General features: G+C 37.1%; 5 protein-coding genes across 7 annotated transcripts; 3 read left to right on the forward strand and 2 right to left on the reverse strand.

The window, feature by feature from the left end:
* Positions 1-3,397: 3,397 nt before the first annotated feature.
* LOC107186840 (phosphoglycerate kinase) lies at positions 3,398-7,150 on the forward strand. 2 transcript variants are annotated; one of them, XM_015574785.1, is made up of 5 exons: positions 3,426-3,684; positions 4,177-4,525; positions 4,634-4,972; positions 5,058-5,277; positions 5,375-7,150. In XM_015574785.1, exons 1-5 carry the CDS (start codon positions 3,623-3,625, stop codon positions 5,650-5,652), a joined length of 1,248 nt encoding a protein of 415 aa, XP_015430271.1. In that variant the 5' UTR covers positions 3,426-3,622; the 3' UTR covers positions 5,653-7,150. The 2 variants fall into 2 exon arrangements, with proteins under 2 accessions (XP_015430272.1, XP_015430271.1); XM_015574786.1 differs by lacking the exon at positions 5,375-7,150 and having other exon boundaries at positions 3,398-3,684; positions 5,062-5,178.
* A 68-nt stretch (positions 7,151-7,218) lies between these two features.
* On the reverse strand, positions 7,219-9,153 carry LOC107186896 (peroxisomal biogenesis factor 19). Its single transcript, XM_015574857.1, has 5 exons — positions 9,011-9,153; positions 8,488-8,670; positions 8,261-8,427; positions 7,946-8,176; positions 7,219-7,835 (listed from the first exon to the last, which is right to left on the reverse strand). The coding sequence occupies exons 1-5, from the start codon at positions 9,072-9,074 to the stop codon at positions 7,638-7,640; spliced, it is 843 nt and encodes a 280-aa protein (XP_015430343.1). The 5' UTR covers positions 9,075-9,153; the 3' UTR covers positions 7,219-7,637.
* Positions 9,154-10,409: 1,256 nt separating this feature from the next.
* Positions 10,410-12,572, reverse strand: LOC107186858 (hsp70-binding protein 1). Its single transcript, XM_015574807.1, has 5 exons — positions 12,289-12,572; positions 11,955-12,195; positions 11,463-11,865; positions 11,147-11,384; positions 10,410-10,893 (listed from the first exon to the last, which is right to left on the reverse strand). Exons 1-5 carry the CDS (start codon positions 12,330-12,332, stop codon positions 10,683-10,685), a joined length of 1,137 nt encoding a protein of 378 aa, XP_015430293.1. The 5' UTR covers positions 12,333-12,572; the 3' UTR covers positions 10,410-10,682.
* Positions 12,573-13,195: 623 nt separating this feature from the next.
* LOC107186859 (DNA-directed RNA polymerase II subunit RPB9) lies at positions 13,196-13,980 on the forward strand. Its single transcript, XM_015574808.1, has 3 exons — positions 13,196-13,461; positions 13,527-13,600; positions 13,791-13,980. Exons 1-3 carry the CDS (start codon positions 13,333-13,335, stop codon positions 13,978-13,980), a joined length of 393 nt encoding a protein of 130 aa, XP_015430294.1. The 5' UTR covers positions 13,196-13,332.
* A 1,671-nt stretch (positions 13,981-15,651) lies between these two features.
* LOC107186876 (broad-complex core protein isoforms 1/2/3/4/5-like) lies at positions 15,652-18,476 on the forward strand. 2 transcript variants are annotated; one of them, XM_015574828.1, is made up of 4 exons: positions 15,652-15,720; positions 16,917-17,317; positions 17,435-17,900; positions 18,121-18,476. In XM_015574828.1, the coding sequence occupies exons 2-4, from the start codon at positions 16,943-16,945 to the stop codon at positions 18,396-18,398; spliced, it is 1,119 nt and encodes a 372-aa protein (XP_015430314.1). In that variant the 5' UTR covers positions 15,652-15,720; positions 16,917-16,942; the 3' UTR covers positions 18,399-18,476. The 2 variants fall into 2 exon arrangements, with proteins under 2 accessions (XP_015430314.1, XP_015430315.1); XM_015574829.1 differs by having other exon boundaries at positions 15,653-15,720; positions 16,921-17,317.
* The last annotated feature ends 6,850 nt before the right edge of the window (positions 18,477-25,326 follow it).

Genomic DNA, 25,326 nt, shown 5'->3' on the forward strand with positions numbered 1-25,326 from the left:
TCCTACGGCCGGATAGCAGCTATAGTTTGCATTAAAAAATGTGATAAAAAAACATTTTCTATTATTAAATGTCTTAGAATAGTTATAATGACATACTGACACTAAAAACATAAAAAAAGAACGATTCGTTTCTCCAGGCCATGAAGTCGAGAAAAGGATTACGATCCGTCCTGACTGTGTTAAAGTGTAAACGAAATTTCACACGATTTGATTTGGTAAAGCAAGTCGAACAAAAGTAAAACTAAAGAAGGTTTCTCAGTGTTTCGTCGGTGAAATAATATTCAGGAAGATAAAAGACATAACTGGTTAACGCATAAAAGGAGAATTGTGGAATTTGACAATATATCATTGGAAACGCGAATAAAGATCGACCGCAACGACATTTGGCCCTGTTTTTTCCCTTAAATATACGATAAGAATAAGTAGGTAGTAGAAGAGACTAATGAAATTTCGAAATGCTTAAATTACTAACTCCATTCGCCAGAGGGCATAATTTAAGTTTAAACATCTATTTTTAAACGACCCCACTCTGTATGTGTATATAATACGCAGAGTAGTATCTTTCTCCGCGCCAAGGTATTTTTCGAGGTAGTTCTGTTGCTCTTTACCTGTTCATGGCTCGAACGGGACTCGGATTTTTAATTTTTAATCGATCGACCGATAGCCGATATGTAGTAGTCTTGTTGACTCGATGTAGCTTTCCCAGTTTTCGAAATGTGTATAGCTAATACACATAAAAGATGAAGGTATAAATAAAATGCGCATACACATAGCAGACGCGTGCGCGCGTTCATGCGCGTTCTCCAGTGAAATCAAAAGTACATACTTGCACACTTCGGCATGCGCTGTTTATGCAAAATTTACGAATACATGTAAGAAAACGAAAAACGAGACAGTGTTAGCGATTGTAAGGAGGGAAAATCACACTTGGAAATGAACTGGTACGTAAGGGGAAAGAGCACGAAGTATGTACAGTGTACAGGATACAGGAGGGGCCGGAGTGAAAGAGACGGTGAAAGGATGAGAAGTCGCAAAATAAATGTCGAATGTCTCGAAAGAAATATGTAACTATTATCACGTACCATTTCATGGCTCCGAACGAGAGAGGGACTGGGCGATAAATAAAGGCAATGAAAAGATCGTGCCGAGTGGAAAGGTGGTTACACGAACAAAGATGACGCAGAGTAGGTAGAATGATTACAGCGACGGTGGCGGTGGCGGTGGCGGTGGCTGAGGCGGTGGCAGTGGCGGCAATGATGGTGATGGTAACAGCGGTGGTGGTGACGGTGGTGAATCGACGTGTTGATCAAAATCAAACACAAGATACGAACGAGCAGTTTGATAAACCGGGAAGAATTGATATGAATGCAATACCGTGGACAATTCCACGGTCCCTCCCATGCAGAACACGATAAACGACGATCGAAGAAAACTTGTCGCGAGATTCAAGGAAGAACGTAGTAGAGGATAGTCGGTTAATAAACCGGAGGCTAAGGTTCTCTCGGATGAGCCAGAGCCAGAGCCAGAGCCAGAGCTAGAACGCAAGTCGTCGGCGTCGTCGCCGCGTTCCACTGGCATTGGACTGACACCGACACTCCGACGTCTCCGACATGAACATCGCGATGTTCCTTTTCTTCCATCGCCTCTCCTTCTCTTTACTTTACGATCCTCTCTCCCTCCACCGACTGGCTGGCCTGACGGCCTGACTTGAACCGCACCGATCGCGACGGGCGCTGCTTCGTGTACCAGACCTTGGCACTTACGTATCATACTATAGCATCACTGTCATCCGATTACCCTGAATTACTTACTCGTCTCTTGTGTGGCCCACTCTTACCACGCGATTCGCGACTTGAAAACCATTCACATATTTTCGATGTATTTGATAGCAATTTCGTCGAGTTAACGGTATATACCTATGTACATATATGTACATACATATGTCAATACTGTCACGTTTACTGATGGAAACGATCCTGTTCTTCATCAAAGTAAATAAGTACTTACTTGTACATACATACGTCTTTTTCAGTTAAAGTTAAAGTTCGAAATTCTATAGGAAAACTAGAACTCGTTACATGTCTTGATAACGCTATTATGATTCCAGTACAAATTCACCTTCTACAGAGTTTCATGTGCTGTGACAGCACACAGGATCCTAGTTAGGAGCGATTAAACTGGAGTTCTAAAAGTACGATTGTCTCGAAATTCTGTACGAGAAAATATACGTAGCTATATTTCGCGTATCCCGCCTTCGCGTTCAGCAAAGTTGTGTTATTTCTGTACGGCATCGGTTAAAGCGTGCTCGGGCATTTCACGCATACAATTTTTACAGGTCGACAGTGTTGCAACTTTTCGACCGAATCAACGTTTCATACAGACCCATTTTTCTTTCTTTGTATTCTGTTTCGCATGAAGGTATGTAAGTATTTGTTATTCGTTGGATCCGTCGAAATGCTAGCCACTTGTCTGAAGCAATTGTTGAAAGATTTCGATCAAATGAAAAGGTAGCGATATCGAAACGCGATAGGTATTATACATATAGGTACCAATCGTTACAGGAAATTTCTTCCCGTCCTACTTCCATGCATACCACTATTTTACTTCTTGTTTTATCTTCATTTTAGAATCTGATAAACGGCCGCACGATTGTGTTACTATGCCAGACTCGAGAATAGCATCGGTCAGATGAAATACCGGAATACCAGACGTTGGTTGAATATTCTACGTCTATAGAATACTGACCATATTTGTATTTTAGCAATTACACGTTGGTATGCAACGATGTAGGGAAGGCGTTAATAAGGAAGCTATATACATACATATGTAACATATATATATATATATATATATACACACGTAAGTACACGTGACATTTTTTTGACCGCCACATTCTCCCACTTACCTTCTTCTCTCGAGTCTGGCTACCGTTGTGGAATCCAAATTAAATAATTCTTTCTTCGTGCGTCATCGCATACCACCGTATAATTTGACTATTCAAAACACATAACATTATCGTTCTGTTAATTGTAAAATCTGTTTTCTTAATTTTTATATGTACATATATGTATATGTATATGTATATGTATATGTATATGTATATGTATATGTATATGTATATGTATAAAGTCAAATCTACAATGAATTCCCGATTTTCCTGCACAATATGTTAATTTTACACGCTGCATTTCAAACTAAACGTTAGTAGAAATACTTTTCTTCACAGTAATGAGTCACAGTCAACATGACCGTTTACAGTCACGTTTTACAGTTATCTTTTTTATTATATGTAAATCAATCACCGTGTATGTCGAACAATTAACGTAAAGCAACATGTCAAGAAAACAGACGATTGCCTCGTGTTTACATTGATGCTTATTCATTTAAAATTTAAATGATGCGCGCGACTCGAAAATTTATAAGAGGTCGCTACATTCGTCGACCTTGCTTCGACTTTGCCGAGTCAAAGTGTTTCGACGACAGAAGATTCCAAAACGTACTCGAGAATTTTGTGACAAGTTGCAGCACCGAACAGAGGTTATCGAAGTTGGAAAGCATCACCGATACATTACAAGTTAAAGGTGAAATTATTTCGAAGCCGATACATATAAATTGCAGAATTATGGCACTGAATAAGCTCAGCATCGACAAAGTGGATTTAACGGACAAACGGGTTCTGATACGGTAAAATCTCTTGTTTACTCGTACTTTTATTAACTTTAATTCAACTGCTGCTCGTTTTACTGCATGGAATGTATAATGTTACATTATTCAAATTCTCGTTTCGTTCACTTTACGATCAATATAGCAATACATAATATATCAATAAGCCCTTTGGCATTCTAATAAAATTACAAATTGCGGTCAAAAGAGTGTATAAGTATACAACAGGGAAAGAAAATTATGAGAATTGAAGAAAATGGTACAAACGAGAATAAACTTATTTAGATACCTATGGCAGACTAAACAGTTTCGATACATTGTGTCGCCTGAGATTTCACTCGGGATAAACTGTCGCGAAGGGTTAATAGAATCAATAATACAGCGATAATATATTGAAAGCCGGTGATTGAATTTTCAACTGTTTTACGTACAAAAGCACTTGACCTCTAAATAAAACCATTTATAAGTACTGTTTGTATGGTTCATTGAACGTTAGTCACGATTATATTGCAGGGTGGACTTCAATGTACCATTGAAAGATGGCAAAATAACCAATAGTCAAAGAATTGTAGCTGCACTGGACACTGTTAAATATGCTCTAGAAAAGAAAGCCAAGTCTGTCGTATTAATGTCCCATTTGGGTCGTCCAGATGGAAAACAAGATATGAAGTACACTCTAAAACCAGTCGCGGAAGAATTAAAATCACTACTTGGAAAGGAGATTTTGTTTTTAAATGATTGTGTTGGACCAGAGGTTGAAGCTGCTTGTTCCAATCCTGCCCCTGGAACTATCATCTTGTTAGAGAATCTAAGATTTCATGTCGAGGAAGAAGGCAAAGGATTAGGACCAGATGGGAATAAAGTATGAGGTTTATGGTTACATAACTTTTCCTGTTTTTTTTTTGTTCAAATTAATTCAAACTCCTTTGAGCTATGCATTACAAATTCTGAAAGAATGCTTTCCCTTTAGATAAAAGCGGACAAAGACAAAGTGTTGGAATTCAGAAATTCACTGAGAAAACTCGGAGATATTTATGTTAACGATGCATTTGGTACAGCGCATCGAGCTCACAGTTCAATGCTGGGAGAAGGATACGAAACAAGGGCAAGCGGTTTCCTTTTGAAAAAAGAATTGGACTATTTTGCTAAAGCGTTAGATAAACCAGAAAGACCATTTCTGGCAATACTAGGAGGCGCAAAAGTTGCCGATAAAATACAACTGATAAATAACTTGCTGGATAAAGTTAACGAGATGATCATTGGTGGTGGAATGGCGTATACTTTCTTGAAAATGTCGAAAAATATGAAGGTAAATATTGCGCGAATATGTATCCATCACTCGTAGTAAGTTGAACACATCTGCCGATTTAAACGCACAATGTTTTCAACACTAGATAGGTAATTCGTTATTTGACGAAGAAGGTGCGAAAATAGTAAACGATTTATTATCAAAAGCTGAGAAGAACAAAGTTCAAATACACTTACCAGTCGATTTTGTTACCGCTGATAAATTTGCGGAAAATGCTGCCGTCGGTTCAGCGGATTTAGAAAATGGTATACCAGACGGTTGGATGGGCCTCGATGTTGGACCAAAATCCAGAGAGTTGTTTAGCGGTAAGTGGTATTAATGTTTTTTTTTCTCATCGTTCGTTTACAATGTCGAAACCTCGAGAATACACTCATAAACATCGATAATTTTTACGATTCCCAGAACCGATCAAAAGAGCAAAAACTATCGTATGGAACGGTCCCGCAGGCGTCTTTGAATTCGAGAATTTCAACAAAGGTACAAAAAGTCTGATGGATAATGTTGTGAATGTTACGTCGCAAGGCGCTATTACCATAATTGGGGGAGGCGATACAGCCACGTGTGCCGCTAAATGGAAGACCGAGGATAAAGTAAGCCATGTAAGCACCGGAGGTGGTGCAAGTTTAGAACTTCTCGAAGGGAAAGTCTTACCCGGTGTAGCAGCTCTATCTCCCTTGTAAATTAGCGATCTTTATGTTTCAAAGTATCAGTTGGCATTCAAATTTTAAAGATATCGATTACGTTTGGGTATTAAAACTGATGCTGATGCTGATGCTGATGCTGATGTCTGATGTCTGATGTCTGATGTAATTGGTCGAATGTCTTATCTAACAACTTCGTTATCATTTCTGTGCAAAAAGCATTGTACTCAACGAAACATAATTCTCGTTATTGTACGTAGAATATATTACTATTAATTAACCAAAGCGAATGTAAACACGCTCGAAACACAATTGTTTGCATGAACGCGCATTATGATGTGCACAATTACTGTTAGAGTACAAAAGAGAAAATGTATGTAGATACTGTCAGCCGTCGTATAAAAAAAATGTTAGGTAGTAGATAAGAGCAATGTAAATTCACCAGTTCTATAATACAACGTCAAATACAAACATTTAATTACTTCGATAAATAAAATTCACTTATTGTAGATTCCATGATATATTGACATACCAATTAAAACAACGGAATGCTATTTCATACAAATCAGAGTGTACATATACAAAACATGGGGGTTTAAACATAATATGTATAGACCTCGTAGAGATCTAGTATGGTCGTAAATTAACACCTACGGATACCCGCGGTATTTCAATCCGTGCCTTGTATTTTATTGTAAGGAAGATTTCGCACAATAAAAGAATAACGATTGATGACTAACGGTATTTCATTTACAAGCAGAAAAACTGCAAATATTAATTAGTATTTACAATATTTGGAATATTTGGAATTTTTTATTTCAATATATTGTACGATATATTGATGGACCGTTCTGCGTATGGGTCCGATCGACGGTTCAGGTTCTTATTTCCTCATATTTCTGTGAATTCGTATGTCCCGACACTCGAAACATGTTTACATTACCACTCGACTGATTTTACGACCACCCTATATGTATGTATCTCTGCGAGGACCATTGAGCTCTATCCTAACTAGAGTGTGAACAGTGGTTTGGGAGCCGGTCAGAGAGAAAAGAAATGCCGTGTTTACACAGATTACAACGTGGCGTCTATATCCCCTGCCTCTATACGCAAATTTACTACAGAATAGTACAGACAGAGATGGACACTAAGAAGAAGAAGCATAGGTTCACCGCATATTTTTTATTTCTCTCTGACCGCTGTTGTCGCCTTTACGTCTTAGCACAGGTGTTCACAGTCCAGTTAGGACGGGGACTATACCATCCTAATAATGCTGTGTGTATATGAATACACAGTAAAGCTCCCTTAAACATTCGAACGTCGCGTCAGGTTTAGAACTGTTATGGATCCAAGTCGATGCATTCCGCACAGTACAAATTTCATTTGACTTTGGCAGCAGCGATGGTCGCAGAAAATGAAAGATTGACTGAGCGTCGAGGTAGCCGAAAACGGTTTAAATGCCTACGTATCAGCGATACAGCAATAATGCAACGATGAAATTTTGTTGGTCTTGGGTTCTTTGTTAATGAAAACTTGATTAACCATATTGATGAGATTTTTCTGATTAAAATACGACCAAGCACGATATATATATATATATCATTTCTAATTTATCAAAACGGGTACATCGTATTCTTTCATTAACGCTTCTGATAAATTAAAAATAATCAAAATTATGATCCATTGCTCGCTTGACTGGTTCCAATGGTCGGATTAAGTGAAAACTATTAAGGGTCTAACTGGTCCGAGCGTTTAAGCAGCTATTACTGTACACTGTACGTATATACGTACATACGCATTGTAAAACGTACGAATACATATATCGCGTTTTTATTTATTTACAGCCACGACCCGTCCTGTTATAGTATCATTATCAGGAATAATAAAATCTATTGAATAGTTTGCCACTTGTCGACTATGCGTACAAGTAGTATGTACATATTTAGAATATCGTCGTATTATAAGCCCCTAATTCGTTCAGTACCTCAATATTTCTCCCATGTCAAATGATTATGCAAATTAATTTACATGAATCGACAATTTTGTTGCAATTCCAGGCCACGAAGTAACTTTGGAACATGATCACCTTCACCATCGATAAGTTCTTCAGGTAACTGCCCGCATCCTTGTACTTCTTGTAGAAGCGATATTATCGTGTCGCAGCGTTTTCTTTTAATTTCATCATTGTCTTCGGCCTTTTCTTTTTCCAATTCCACACATACCTATAGCACGAGAAAATACGTAAATGCAGAACACTGTTACAGTTTGTTATTTCAGAACAAAAGTTCAGCTAAAGAAAAGGCGATGTATTTACAATTTATTTTCTACTTACCTTTCGCATTAATTCTAATTGTTTAGTGTATCTATGTAGATCATTGGCTGGTATTGTTGCGTTTTTCTCTTCCAACCATTCCATGTACTTATCTACCAATTCTTTCAACGATGCATATAACATTCCTTTCGACAGCAAGTGATCTAACATACCTTGCATGAGTGGTAGTATAGCACCAAGTTCATCATCCAAAGATGCTTGACCAAGCATTTCAGACAAATCGGGTTCGTTCTACAATATTGTTATAAAACATTGCACCTCGAGACACAAAAAATTAAATTAAAATGAAATTTGCTCTATGTTCGAAACAACTACCTGTAAATTTTCAGATGTTGCAGATAGATCATTTAGTGCTCGAGCAATGGCAGTTTCAAAGTCTGTACTCGCACTGTCTTTATCAGTATTATCTTCATCCGATAGTACGCTAGCAAATGTTTGAGCCACTAGTTTTTTAAAATCAGGTCCCAATTCGCAATCTCTTTCTAGTAGAAAATAATTCTAGAATAATATCTTCTTTCTTTATGCATTTTATGAATACCTACCATTTTTAATTAAATTTTGTAAATTCTCCTCAAAATGATCAGCAGCTTCTTCAATGAAGTCTGTAGTCCAACCACCATCTAATGCCTCAATGGTATCCTTATCTTTGGTGGATTCAACAGATTCTATTTTCTCATTTTCCACCTTGTCTAGTTTTTGTTCTTTATTAAAGTCTTTCAAAGCACCTGTAACATTATAATTACATTGAAAATGATAAGTGTTCATTATATTGTTTAATTTATTTTTTAATTTCATTTGCTTTTAAAAAAAAGAAAGTTCACATGAATTACATAATGAACAAATATTTCTGCAAATCATCGACGAATAATCATAAACAATGAAAATAAATATTCATTCTTATTTCTATAGTTTTATTTAAAAAATCACACGAAACTATTTTACTCGGTATCTCGATAGGAAAATAATATTTATATACACCACTATATATATAGATTTATGTTTGAGGTTATAGCTATTATAATACATTTGTTTAATAATATTTTGGCTAACAGACTAATTACTTACTGTCTAATAAATCACTTAATTCTTGATCTTCTACTTGATTTACAACTTTTTTTCCGTCGGCCATATCTATGTTTTCCTAACTCGATGTTGCTCGATGTGAATTCTTGAAGCAGAAAGATACTCGCATCTAAACGGTATTGCATTTGTCACAATTTGTCACCCTATACATATGCATGTATACACATGGATTACACTACAGTGTTAAGTATACTACCTACTTCCAGAAATGAATTTGTGCATTATTTGATGCGCTTAACAACATAATTATACTAAACTAAATAATACTATAATTATACTAAACAGTATTATAATCTATTTACGTTCTTACATTAATATTGTTACAAAACAAATGAGTAATATCAGTCGAAAGCAATAACAGAATTTTTAGTATAATAATAGCAACAAGATATTAATATTTACTTTATAATGAATAGTACATATCTGTATGTATTAATTTATTGTATAGTGCGCTACGTTTCACGTGTAAATAAATCTATATTTTTGGTAGGTACACCACACACGTTGACGTCGATCTGCGTCACGTGCGTGACTCAAGCTCTCGAGACGTTCAAGCCTTAAGAGGAAAAAAAATCGAGCGCCACGTGGAAAGTGTAATCAATTAACCACACACGTTCGTGTAGGTGTGTGTGTGTGTGTATGTAACCGGTTTTATTTTTCAAACTAATTCTATTTCGGTTAATTTATTCATTTGTAGCAAAGTAAGAAGTCTATTACAAATCATTACATTCGTTGATTTACAAATGAAAATGTACTGTACATATATATAGATACATCTCATACCTATATATATATATATATATGTATATACATACATATGTACTTACGATATAATAAACAAATGCTCCACAGGATTGTCTGGGTTTTCTTGTAGAGTGTTTTGGACGTAGGGTGTTACACTTACACGGTATTTCACTTAGCTTTATCACCTGAAATATTTCTCCTATGTACCTGTATTTAAAATTTCATAAAAATATTTCCTACAAATATTGCATAGTTTTGTAAGGACCAGGACATGTCGGGGAAGGAGCAGCATACAGTGGCATACAACTCGCGAGCCGCCATTTAAACAGCCCTGCCCTAGAATAATAAATTCTTCGAGGTCACTAAAAGTCGTAGAGACAATCGGATTATCTTCTATTCTTTCGATATAGTACAACTCTGACGTTTACCCCTTATTCTGATTCTACTACTGCTTTGACAGCTTAGTCTAAAGGCAGATCCAGACACGTACAACAGCGAGTACGACGAACATGCGCAGCTAAAATGCCTTATAACCCGGGCCTACTTCCTTGCATGTCGTCAATGAATTAAAATCGACCCTTTCAAGAGTGTTCTGTAATGCGCGTTGCTCGCGTATGCCCTGCCCGGCCACGGTCGTGATTTTTTTGTTATACAAGATTTTGGCTGCGAGCGTTCGTGCTCGCTGTTGAACGTGCTGGACCTGCCTTAACGTGTATGTATATATACATATATATATATACACGTTATGTCATTTGTGAAAAGTCCCAAATGTAAACGTTTAAATACTTTTGCTAGCCATGCATTCTGCACCAGCATTTATGGCAGATATGTGTAAAATATATTTGGGTTTATTTATTAACAATATCCTGTGGTGTACAAATTTAGTATACACAGGAGAACCTTATCAGCACTATCTCTCCTGACTTGTGTCTTGTTCGGGGAACACTCTTTTTAATAGCCGGTAACATATGTCTATCTGATCTGGATTCTCCTCCTGTTCTAAGTCTGGTATGCAACGTTCCAATGTCGATTGTAAACAAAGTTCTGATCGCCTGCATTCATTTAAGGCAGGATGAAAATCACTGTTAGTCAATCCATCAAGAATGTTCAATAACTGGTCTCTGAAATAATAAAGATCATATTATTTATTATTGCATTATATTAGGCTGATATTTTCGAACATATGTACATTAAATAGCAATTTAATTTTATAAGAAAATTTGTGCGGTATGATGTACCATATTTATTAACTGGATTGTACACTTTTCAAATGTCTTTCTTGAGGTCATACAAGATTCTTAGTTTTTATTTTTTTAAAAAACTAATGTAAGTAGCACTCTGATACAACGAAAATAAACGATGTTGCGATAATACCTAATTTCTGGAAGTAGATGATTTGTGGTTAATAATCCGGCTGCTTGTTCAACCACACCCATATTAACTAGCATGAGTTTCAAATTATTCATATTTTCCTGGCTACAAAGAGAACACAAGAGAAAGGCAGATTTGATTTGTAGCTTTTTCACTGAACTTTGCATGGCTCTCAAAAGTACAGAGTATCCATCATTTATGTCCATGTATTTCAAAGATACTGGATATTCACGAACTATACCTACATTTTTAGAGTTCACAATTTAGTTAAATATACAAGCAAATGCGATTCCTGTTCAAGTAAAAGATCTATACTTACAGGATACAGCGTACAAAGCTTTGACTCTGGCATTCTCTGATGGATCTGTGTCTACTATATTCAACAATATGGGAAATAAACCAGTTTCTAAAAATTTTTCTTGGCAAAAAGGATTATTTTGAGCTAATTCAGCTATTACTTCTGCTGCCCTCCATCTAATGCTGCTATGCAGAGAATTTAAACAGGGACCAAAGATTGAAAAGCCACCAATTTTATAAAAGTCATTTGCAATATCTATATTATCCACATAATCTGCTATTTTTTCCAAAGCAGCTTCTTGTTGTGATGTATCATCGTCTGGGCAAAGATTAACCACATTTGATAAAATTTTAATGCTCTTCTGTAATTCCTCTATAATGTTGCATGATAAAGAAGAAAGCGCCTCTTTTAAAAATCGTTGCCTCTGTAAATGTGTACGTGAATCACGAATGAGTAATTCATTGAAATTACATACTTAGATAGTATTTAAGTACTTATTTATATTACACCTACTTCTTCGTCTATTGGATTAAGCAGAGTATCATTGGCAGAATGTTGAGAATTAGTTGCTTCCATAGCATATCTCAACAATCCTTGCAAGTTTGTTGGCTGTCTGGGTTGGTTTGGTATTAATGTTAGTGGTTCCGATTCAACATTGTTTGTGTTCCGAGGTCCTTCGATCGACAATGGTCTCGCGCTGCTACTTGCGCGTGGTTGACCTTCTACTTTCCTTTCCCTGTCCAGACGCTGTGATCTATTTAAAATAATATTCAGCAACGATTAATGTAGAATTGATATTAAATGTGGGTAATTACGAAGTCGCTGATTTCAAACATCTTTCTCATACTTTTCCATTTTTTCTGTTATCTTTGTCGCGTGTGTTGCACCCATTAATCAAATAGACTTCAAATAGTATTCACCATTATGATTTCATACTATATACGTCTCTTACTTCCCAAATCAAGATGTTGATTAACGGCAACGACAAATGCGTTTTCGCAGTGAAAACAACGTTAAAAGCAGGTAAAAGAAAATTGGTTGGAGATGAAAGTTACTTCACAGATGCATGCGCATCCAGTATACTCTAATTGCTCTATATACAATACATATCATCATATACTCCATACAACATCACCACATACACGACCGCAACTGAACCCATGGACCTAGGAATTAAAAGACTGAGAGCGAGGTCCCATACCTAGGTCCACGACTGACCCATAAGACTGTAGTGCCCTCGCTTCGTGGTAAAGTTCGAAAGTACACTTGACGTCTATTAAGAGTGATTAAAAGATAGCCCCCACCACTGGAGTTTCGGACCTGTGTATACGACAAAGCATATATAATAGACTATGCGGTCTTACGATAGGTATGAAGTCGAGTCCGAAAGACAGAAGTATACAGTGCTGGAGTAGCTCCTCTCTTGCTCCATCTTACTCGCTTATCGCAGCGGGAGAGCTGAAAGGACGGCCATACGGGCCAGGTTCGGAAACTCCCGTGGTGGAGGTGATCTCTTATTAAAGAAACAAAGTGTACTTTCGAACTTTGCCACGAAGCGAGGGCACTACAATCTTTCAACAGTCATGGACCTAGGAATGGGATCTAGCGCTCCGTCTTCTAATTCTTATGTCCATGAGTTCAATCGCGGTCGTATACATCGTATACATTCCCTGTGGCGCAGCAGGTAGCAGCGCCCAGCGCCTATTTAGTTATGCACCCTCTTGACTTGCTCGTAGCAACACGGACCAATGAGAGATGTATCATTGTTGATCACGTGACATAACAAGTCGGTATATTTATCGATATTCGTTGTTTTGACTTGATCATGCTTTTAGATATTGTCAGATAGTGTCAAGTATTCTAAAACGTAAAGCAATCTGACGTACGAAACATGTCAAAAATAACTGGATACGATACACACGATGATGGACCAGGCTTCGTTGGAATAAGGTTTTGTCAAGAATGCAATAATATGCTCTATCCCAAAGAAGACAAAGAAAACAAAGTATTAATGTATGCTGTAAGTATTGCACTTCAGATTTGCTTCGTTTTCAGGATGTTTATAACTTTCGGTATTCATTTCAGTGTAGAAATTGTGATTTCAAGCAGTTAGCAGACAGTAATTGTATTTATGTCAACAAAATTATGCATGAAATTGAGTAAGTAACCTTAATATTAAATAGATTATTCTAATGAAATACATAAAAATGTAAGTTTGCAATGGTTTTACTGGTTGAACTGGCAATTTGTGGATTAAGAAATCTTTACTATTTGTAACAGACGAATTGTTGGGCATTTTCATCTTTTTTTTTGCAAATCAAAATATTAATTTTCACTTTACAATTTCAGTGAACTGACACACATTGTAGCAGATGTAATATCGGATCCCACTTTACCAAGAACTGAAGAACATCCATGTCCAAAGTGTAACCATAGAGAGGCTGTATTTTTTCAAGCACAGACCAGACGAGCAGAAGAAGAAATGAGGTTATATTATGTATGTACAAATCAACACTGTTCTCATCGATGGACCGAATAAAATAATTAAAACTGTTTAGACATTTTCACAATTTTATAAATTTTATTTACACTTACTGTAGTTTGTAAGAGAACAAATACTTAATAAAGACTACATGTTTTGAAAGTTTTACTTTAATTACTATGATATATTAGGAAATAGAACACACAATTATAAAACAAATTTCACACTACTTTTCCTTCTTCGATATTTAAAATTTTATTTCAAAACTATTACAGAAGTCACCGTTGTATTACCTAAGTGCTAAGTTCAGAATTATTCTTCGTTCCAAGCATATAATTGTAATTTAAGAAAAGCCTTTTGTTACTGTTTATGCCAAATGTTAATTTGGCATAAATTTCAGTAATTTCAAATACCAACAGGTAGAAGCATGGTAGGAGGTCCTTCTCATATATCAACTTTTTCCCCTAGCGAAAGACGAGTTTGCACGCGAGAGTACTAGAATCGGTTGTGGCAGCGCGTAGCTATATAACGCTGCCGCGGCAGCACAGTCGACAGACTCGTGTTCTGATTGATCGAGGTTTTTCGTTAATATCTCGTTAACAAAACCTAGGAGAACTTTTTCGCTAATTGCAAGGATAAAGTTGTTTGATATTACGCCAGGAATCACTCCTTTCAAGGCGTTAAACCTAGTTTTGGGACACCCTGTATATTATATATAAATAGTATGCGTATATACTTAATTTTGTTGGATAGACTCTACTTTAAGTTGGATGGACACTATTGGTTTATATCGGTTTAATTTTATTTCGTTAAGCCAATCACAATGCTCAGACAAAAGTAACTAACTAACCTAAATGTTCCATCGGCTTCAGAGGCAACTAAACGTTTTAATCGTTTTAATAGTAGATTCACTTCGTACAGTTACATATTTATAGATACTTAAATATTCAAACGAACGTTCTTGCAAACCGATTCAAATGGAGAATGAGAAGATTTGCAGGTTTGAAACAGAAACGTTTAAAGCGCACTATATACGAAAAATGCATTTTCTACTGTATAATCCTTATTTCAATCATGTTTACTTGTCTATTGTTGACTCCTTTAAAATACAAGTAGATATACATGTATAAAAGAGTAACTATTTATAGTTTATAATTTATTTTGTGTTACAATGTTTGGCGCGTTTTCATGAACTAGCTCATATCTCCGTATATATATAGAGTTTTATTAAAAACTGTTGAATTGTTTTTGGTAAATTCTATTAAATTGTCTGTGATGTTTTTATTATTTGAATCAAATACAGTTGCCCAGAGCATGGATTTATTTTATTATTAGAAAAGCCTGTTAATATTTTTAATAAAATGCAGAGAATCCTTTCTAGAAATCTGATACAGAATATGGACGTATACCATAGACATTATTGGTAGCTGTTTAATCGACTTTTTAGAATATTTTCAAAAGAAGTAATCGAAAGTGTGCTGATTTGTGTTTAGAATGGAGAAAAATGGACACGCATACATATTCATGTATACGTACACGGTTGTTTGTAACATATGGTCATTAAGTAGAACGGTTTGATGTGCGTGGGGCCTGTCGGGAGTTTAACGTTCGTAAGAGTTTTCAGGAAAGACAAGAGGTGCGCTAGTGTTCCACTAAGCTACCCCCAGCCTTACTACCCCCACCCTTCTGTTCGAGCTCCCCTAGCTAGTGCAAATCTCGGCGGATGAATGTTTTCTTAAGGGATTCTTCCCGAAACCGACGCGAAAATCTGAGAGGAGTCGACAAGGCTGAAAATTCGTGAGTAAAACCATTTATCCTAAAATTCGTTCTATTTTTTTGTTCCCGGAATCTTGAAGTTTGTAGGATTCCGATTCGTAAACTAAGAAGAAAGACTAAACTTGTGTTCAAGGCGTTCCTGGGGGGTGATGGCACTCACGCCGACAGCGTCTCCCACAAAGATTTCACCATTTTTCTATTCGTAACTAAATGTACATTTCTCCGTTTACATCGTATATTTTTTGGTTAACCTGTCGGCTAGTACGCTTTGAACACGTGATTATGATAAACGCCGCGTAACTGGAGTTTGTATTTGAACTTTTTTTTTTCAAAGAATTTGCTTAAACATTATCGACGACAGATTTGTTTTGTTACATGTTTTCTCTGAGATAATGCTACGAATTTCTACTCAAGTCCTTTTCACGTTAAGTCTTTATTGTAACCGCACTTAACTGCGATGAATTACCAATTTCTGTATTCCATCGAGGTAGTTCTTTAATATTTCATACGCGCGGTATGTTCTATTCATACTCGATGATATACCGTTAACATAAAATTTTCTTAGCCATCTTGCACGTTATTTTAACGAAAATTATTTAAACAGAATAGTTACATGCTTCGTTAATTTAATTCCATATTTTTTTATTAATTAATTTGTACCTTCTGTCGTATAATGCATTTCTTTCAGTTTATTTTCTTTTTTTTTTATTCCTGATACGTTCTATCTATTCTGAAAAAATGTCTACTCCTTCAAAATAGAAAAGAAAATCTATGGTATATCAGTTCATAAAATTCATCGAGTTTAAATATATCCAGGTACCTTTATCAGATTTGGAACATTTAATATTTGCTTTTGACAAAACCAAATACAACCTTAATCTAACATTTTAAGCATGGATAAAGTATTTTATGGAAATGTATTTTGAAACGGAGCATTCATTGACAATGTTGAAATTAGAAATAAGAAGCTATGAAAGTATATAGCGCTTAGTAGAATAGTGGACTAAACAAGGGATAAAAAATTGTATTTTATTTATGGTCCAGTGATTTTAGTATGTTTTTGGTTATTTCGTATGGAAAGTTGTGCCTGATACAATGAATTTAAGAAGTAATGTCTAAAATATGTCGCAGAAGTGAGATTTAAATTTTACCGTAGCAATTTTACTTTTGGATAATTTGTCATAAAAAACAGTTTTGACCGGTGATTTTTTTGACAGGAAGATTGTTCTAAGAAGGTACCATTATGGAGAGCGGAAGTATCTTGAATTCTCCGGGTAGTTACCCTGGAGGAGACCGTCAGCAGTTTTGTGTTTCCTGGAATTCTCATCAGTCGAATATGCACAGCGCGTTTCCTAAACTGTTAAGTTCTGAACAATTTGTCGATGTCACTTTGGCCTGTGATGGAGGGTCCATAAAGTGTCACAAAGTGGTATTGTCAGCTTGTAGCGATTATTTGGAACGTTTATTATTAGAAATACCATGCACCCATCCTATTATCTTTTTGAGAGACATGAGAATGTGGGAACTTCAAGCTTTGGTGGAATTTATGTATCGTGGTGAAGTATACGTGGAGCAACAGCAGCTAGCTAAATTAATGCAGGCTGCTGAAGTACTACAGGTAATAAGGAAATGATTTACAAGTTAACTACAATGATTTACAGAGCAAATTGATTTACCAGTTAACTGCAATGAGTATAATTTCAATCTGTTCTCACAACAATATACTGATTCCTAGATTCGTGGTCTGTCCACCCAAGGAAGTGATAATACTTTGAATGAAACCAATTCGCAACAATGCGACTCTAACACTCCTGTTGTTCCATCTACACCCACACAGCAGGATGGTTCTAATTTTAAAGTGGAGGAAACTCAGTCCGACGATGGAGCTTCAAATACTAATTTTCTCGAGACAACGGCGGTTGCTGCGCCCAGTACAGCGAATGCTCCATCACACTGCAGTAGTACTCCAGTTTCGCAAAATCCGAATACGTCGAACTTCATGAATATGGAGCACAGCGAAGCGCTGCAGCATTTGGAAAAAGCTTTGAGCGCTTGCGAAGCGACTCTAACTGAAACCCAGGGGATGGTGAAGATGGAACCAGACGAGCAGTTCACTCAGCAACAGGATATAAAACCGTACTCCATCAGTATGGTACCGAGCAGTAATTGTAATCCTAGCAGTCCGTTTCCCGCGATCGAAGGTGAGAAACAAATCGGATGAAAAATAAAATGAAATCGGTTTTCCTTTAGTTTAAATACGCATGTCCTTTAGACGTGAATTACTTGGCAATTCAATTAAAGATCGGGGAACACCGAAATAAGTACGACCGGAATTGAGTTGGAAGAGTTAAGAGACGAAGAAACGACAGGGAAGATGAAAGGAACCGTTTTTTATTTCAAGATCGTATGTTTTACTTGCAGGTTACCAGAGACGACAAAGACGTTCGGAAGAAGAACTGAAACAAGCTTCGGATATGGTGGCGCGTGGTATGACGTTTCAGGTTGCTTCGGAAAAGTACAAAATTCCGATAAGTACGATTCGATTCTACATGGTTAGAAAAGGTATATTGCAAAGGCGAAAACGCGGTCGCGGTTCAAGTAATCTTGGCATGAATAGTCAGCCAGGAAGTCCGGCGAGTCCGCCATATCATATGATGAATTATCGTTTGCCAGAGAGCCTAAACTCCAGCCTACCGTAGTGCTATAACAGATGTAGCGAGTTTTTAGACTTGAGTTGAATCGAACAAATTTTTTATTGCCGTATCAGAGCTGTTCCAGACTGTCACTCTTCCCATGCTTATCGACTCACACTGAGTTATCCGTTTTTGCTCGATCATTCAGGACTCGCGATCAGGCATATCTATCGCGAGTGCGTTTTCGCCGAATTACTCTATTCTACATACATTTATTGCATTTACAGAATATAGTAATTTAATAGAGAATAATTGACAATGTGTACGTGTCGTACACGATAGGCACGATTTTAGTCTCGAACAGCTCAACTTCGTGTACATAAGCGCCATACGCGAGCTTTCGGACGCAGCATCAAGACGAAGGAAGAATAACGGAAAATAAAAATAAAGAAACTTTTCGCCGCGATGTTTTCCAAATTTTTCGATAATCAAATTTTTTTTCTAACATGACGTCGTTATTTGATCTGATTGAGTCTTTTCTGTTGACTTCCGTTCTATTTCTTTTTCCTGTCGCGTTAGAAGCAAGCAGAGGGAATATGACATGTGTCGATGCAGCGCTCGAAGGCCACTCGTACGGTTCAGTTTTGGGCCGTGTTCCGTTCTTCTACTTAGTGACACATACACTTTGCGTACATGGATAGCGTAAGAGGTATTTTTTTGAGTCCTATACACAGATTGCTACAACAGGTTTACATAACACGGTTCATAGAAAAGAATGAAGGCGTCACGCGAAGCATATTTTTACGATCGCTCGAGAATCTTTTGATAATACGTATCCGTAGGGTAGGTTCTTTTTTATTACGTATTTATATACACAAGAATACACACACGCACACACAGACACACAGACGCACACACACACCTCACCTCACCTCACCTCACCTCACCTCACCTCACCTCACCTCACCTCACCTCACCACGCCACACCACACCACACCACACCTTACCACACCTCATATCATCTCATCTCATCTCATCTCATCTCATCTCATCTCATCTCATCTCATACACACGCGCATGCACGTACGCACGCATAAGCTTGCTGCTCGGAGATGCGTGTAGACACAAACACATCGGTAATACGTACGAATTGAATTTGGTTGTTTAAATAAAGTCGTGATATCATTCACAATCGATACGAGATTGTAAGCATTAAAGTTTCATGGTTTTTTATAACATCGAGCAGAATTGATGTTACGTTTGCGCGAGGTATTATTTGCTTTCATTTGACGCGAAATCAAATGGGATGATAGAATTCAAATTCGCGGTTTGAACGCTTATTGTAATAAATATGGCGAGATTGTAGGTTTTCTCCATGAACGAATATTAGTCACTACGTTCAAGACTGGTAATATGTGGCTGATTCGCAGTCACGTCAAATCATATTATACTGCAAATTTGAATTTATTGCATTGATATTTTTCTAGACACCTTGTTGCGGTAGATGTCTTGTTTCTGCCTTGATGCACGCGCTCGCGATTAAACGTATTTACTGATGTATGTGTGTAATGAAATGCTCCTATCGTACATACATACATACATAATAAACACACATATACACACTTGCTACGTGCGCACGCGAGCGCGTACAAATCCATGAATATGAAGTTATCGACAAGGGGCTCCTGTAATTGGTGGCACAAGCGCAAAGGTGACGATTCTATGTGATCAAATAAGTCGAAAATACAGAATAAAATTTTGTTGTATATTCGTTTTCGAGATAATTCAGTTTATATTTTGTCGAGTACGTTTGCACTGAAGTCCCGTTTTAGGTGTCTGCGAAGTACAGTGATACAACGGGTGCACTGGTTCACATAGGTGGAGACTGGAGACACATTTTGATGATAAGTCACATGCATTAGTGTGACCTAATACACATACTCATTTTCCTAGGTTAAAGTTTGAATAAATAAACTGAGGAACCGAGAAGAAGACAGACGGAATACGGGTTTTAATTATTTAAAATCTTCATCTATGACAACTATTTCAGTATTAAGTTTTATGTTGAATCGTGTCTCTGCCTACGTTGACCCGACAAACGTTGCTTTTGTCTCGCTACCCCTCACGGGTATGAAATACAGTATTCAGTACAGACGTACTTGATCAAAATTCAAGCACAAGTATCTCGAAAACAAAGCAAAGTATGAACAGTTTTGTTATATGTTTTCAATTTATTTTTCTTCATATAGAGTTACGATTTTGGTGCTTATATCAGCATTTACGGAACATTTTGTGTGTATACATCGCGCCCTTGCGCTCACACACCGTACATACGTGGGATACACACACACACAACACATATACAGAGAAGGAGCGCGCGCGCGCGCGGGTGTGTGTGTGTGTGTGTGTGTGTGAGAGAGAGAGAGAGAGATACACGTACGTACGCACGTATGTACACTATTGTACACACGTATTATATGAATATGTATATATTGGTGACTCGATGCTCGGTACTTGATACTCAGAGATGGTACTTGTTCAAAAAGTTTACAGTTTAGCTTCTCCAAAAAGGTCTCTGGAAACGAACGATCATGAAGTATGTAGCGGAATGCTTTTTGCATACTAGTGTACAAGGACACGCTTATAATCGATCGTCAAAATCCACCAGTTTTCATAAAAGCGACCAAATACGGCTTCTTCGATCGTTTTATGAATCCTGGATTTGCCTTTTCGAAAGATTATATGATTATATATTGAGATCCGTGACGCATTTGTGTCATCTTCTATGCGTCTATATACACAATACACATGTATATATTTGAGCGCGCGCAGGACACGATACGTGCACCATTATTCACGTGCACGCATTACACAAAAAAACCACACACGACAAACATACACACACACACATCACATACACCGCACCCGGTATACAAGCACAGTTCGCATAAAGTGTCTTTTAGAGAATCGTGTTTTTACCAGAGCCACGTTCCAAACTGCTGTGGTAGAGATTAAGGACTGTTACGAACCATCCTCTCGCAATCAGTAACAACACGAATCATTAATAGGCATTTTACGTACATGTATACAAAAAACACACGCAACATCTCATCACAAATGTAATGTAATCGTACAGTGTATTGCCTTTGTTAAATAACTTTCGGATAAAGCCATATTTTTCCATGCAATGCAATAATCCAGCAAAATAAATTACCGTAAATGTGGAACAGCCTAAAATAGGAGAGTGCCAGATAAAAAAAAGAAAAAGGGAAATGGGAAAAGAAAAAAGGAGGGAAAACAGAGAATGAGGAGTACGAGGATGATGATGAGGAAAGGAAAGGAATAGAAAGATGATTATGAAGAGAAAAAGAAAAAAAAAGATGAAGAGCGTGGTCGATGTAAAGCGTTGTATAGACGATTTCCTACCATGTAGAACGTATTTGCCTTTTATTCTGGCCTCGTGATAAATCCTGACTTTATTTATACTCGACAATATACTAAATACCGTGTAAAAGAATGACTAAATTAGGTTAGGAAACTTGATGAACCAGTGATTTCTCGTGGTATGCAGCGAGTCCTAAAATTCCACCTCGTCTGCGTAAATTCGTGCGAGTTCAAACCTGGGGAAAAAGCTTTGCGAGCATATCTAAATAACGTCTGTTTTTTCTCACATGTTCCGTCGTCGTATCTTCTTTCCCGTTTTTCTCCATTCACTTCGGACCCGATATGCATACATACATATACGTATATGCATATGTATATGTATGTATGTATCAGCGTTTCTCTTAAAATTTGTTCTGTGTTGACCATCTGTCCTGCTTCTTCGTTGCTCTTCTTTCCAATCTTTCTTGGTTCTCGCATCCATCATTTTGGCAACGAGACGATGCGTTGGAAGAGGAGAAACGAAATGAATCCGGGCTTCTAGTTGCGATCCTGATCCAGCGACCGGAATAACGAATACGCGACGAGGTAGTTGTTTTTACCGGTGAACGGCATTGTTGCTTAAAAGTTCGTATCGCGTGAATCATCGTTCAAAAAGTTCCAGTTGACAAAGGTTTTATACAGATCTATTAAAAAACCAGTATTTCAAACCAATGAAGAATAATTAGTTTTCTAATAATACCAGTACATTTTATGTGAACTTAGAACAGTGCTTAAGTCAGTAATGCTCAGCGTATGTAACAAATATTTTTAGTGGAAATCCGTGTCATACTCACGTGAATTATAATGCCCTTAAAATATGTAACTAAACAACAATCAAAGAAGCATGGACGATACTTGACGACTAATTATTACTATAGACGTTTTCTTAGAAATACATAGATCGTAGCCATTTTGAGGCACTTTATGTTATATTTAATTAGGTTATCGCTTCGGATTACACTTTTAAGGCGGTATTATTATTTGTAGATAGAATTTGCGATTATACTTATTACGATGATCGATCGATCACTATTAATTAATATTTTTTTTTACAGTTACCGAGATCAATGTCCTGCGAACGACAGGGTCCTCGATCGATCGGTCTTTCCATTTTTCCACTCTGCGATGTGGTCTTTTTCCCCTTTGTTACTCTTTCTAATTTTTTTTATATATCCAGTTCGAGTTTATGAAACAAAAGAATTTTACTTGAACGCATTCGGATCGCTAGTCCGATATATCATGTTTGGCTTCTGCATGATGCAAAGATGCGTGCGTGAATTCCGTGTGCGTGCGTGAAGATTGTATGATGCAAGGATGAAAAAAAGGACGGGAGGAGCAGAAGGATAATGAAGAGAGAGAGAGAGAGTGTGCGCGTGTGTGTGAGTGAGAGAATTTTTTGCAGAATTGATTCACACTTTTCGACGCTTCAAGTCGAACTTCCTATTTCGATGTATTCGACCGATCGATTGGTTCCTTGCTCGAATCAGAATCGTGAAGAACGTTCTATAGATATTTTTTGACGAAATCACAAATCCATAAAAAGTCCAATTTTCTAAACGTAGGTTCCTTAAGGACTTAATAAATTGAGCGTAGCCGTTAAGACACGTCGTGTGTAATAGTGAACTGCTGCGCATATCTATATGTAATATCGCGTCGAGCGAGTTTGCTTTTGAACGCACTCGTTCGGGTCGAAAGCGTGAAAAACGCGCGCCGCCGCAGCTTTTTTTTCCATTCGAACGACGCAACGGCATCGTTCGACGCGATACACGTGGGAGATACACGCACGATCGAAACGTGTCTATGCGTCGCAAATAGATGGATAAACTAGCGATTAGCGGCAAAAACATAGGTAAATAATATGTCGCGCGAAGCCCTGCGTATTGTTTTTTAGTTTGGTCGCGTGTCGCGAATGCGCGTTGATCGCGATGATAATCGCTGAGAGCCGTATCACTGATCGAAAAAGGAAAGAAAAAGAAGAATGTATTGATTTGTATTTCTTTTTCTTTATCTTTATCCTTATCTTTTGCTTATACATTTGTATCGCGACCCATAAAGAAAGAAAGACGTACGCAGAATGTCTAGGAAGGTATAGGTAAAGGCAGCCGGCGATCGTTCCAGCGATTACTTATCAGATTTCGATAGTATGCTTGCGATCATACAGTGTTACAGCCTGAATGTCGATCGATTTTCTTGGGCGAGATAATTCGGTGATCGGCAACGGCAACGGCAACGGCAACGGCAACGGCAACGGCAACGGCAACGGCAACGGCAACGGCAACGGTAACGGCAACAGCCAACAGCCAACAGCCAGCAGCAGCAGCAGCAGCTGTTACGTCATAGAAACAATAACGCGTTCGAAGTATCGAATCGTAAGATACATGCACTTCTGTACAGAATTTTTCGTAGGTTACGAATGTTTCCATGGGAAAATCAGCACTTGTCGGCTTCGTGAAATTAAAGTATTGTTGTTTGATTTACATGTAAGCAGTACGTTAAGGAAAAAAAAAATTGCTTATAATTTTAGGGTCGTGTAACGTGTGTTAGCGAAGCATGCTTCTAAGTAGAAAGATAGGACAATGCTATAACAATAATTATTATAATTAAAGTGAGTTAAGAGCATAAGGCATTTAATAAGTGCAAAGTATTTCTTAATAAAAGTACTTCCAAAAACAATAACGTGTACAAATGTCTCCAAGAATCATTACATTCGTCGGAAGGTAAGTTTGTAAAATTGCGGTAAATAATAACACTATTCCTATGTACATATACAGGGTGTTCTGCTACTTAAAACAGGCCATCTAAATATCTTCCCTATCTGAAATCATACGAGAAATATTTTTTACATAATTTATATGGTTTTAAGAGACTAATCGGATAGCGGTAAAAATTTGTTACAAGTCATTTTTTAATGGGATTTTCAAGGTCACCCATGTTTGTTTACGTACATGTACGTAATTTTTCCTGTTATATAATCTAGCCAACATTATTATGCATTTATCCATTTATAATAGTATATCCTTCAAATGACCTTGAACTCTAAAAATTTTAAATTCGGTAAAAAATATTTCTCACATGATCACATGTATGTATACACATGTAATATGTGTAATGTACACATGTACATATATGTATGCATGAGATAGGTAGTCGGTCAATTTGCATTTTTAGACCCTTGAATTGGGTTCGATTTTACGAGGGAAGCAAGTGTTCGTTCTTTGATCGTGACTACCTTGATCTTACTGTTATGATGCTCGGGGTAATACATCCAGGGAAGATGTTTTATTTTTGACCAACAATATATATATATCTTTTTAACAAAACAACTTTGGATCCTTTTAAACTTTTTCACATTTGCAGTTTCCATTTATAGGCATTTTCTTTATTTCTTCTCTGAATTGATCAAAATATGTAGATTGCTGCTGCTAGTCTACAATGGATAAATGAAATGCGTGTGAAAATAAAGAGTAGATATTTTCAATTCATCTTACGAAAGGTGGAAATGTTTGGCGGTTTCTCTCCGAATCCAATGATCCCGATTTGTCGTGTGTTTCGCGGAATAAGTAAACACAAA

This window comes from Dufourea novaeangliae, unplaced genomic scaffold, assembly GCF_001272555.1.
Source record: "Dufourea novaeangliae isolate 0120121106 unplaced genomic scaffold, ASM127255v1 scaffold81, whole genome shotgun sequence".
NCBI classification, from domain to species: Eukaryota; Metazoa; Arthropoda; class Insecta; order Hymenoptera; family Halictidae; genus Dufourea; species Dufourea novaeangliae.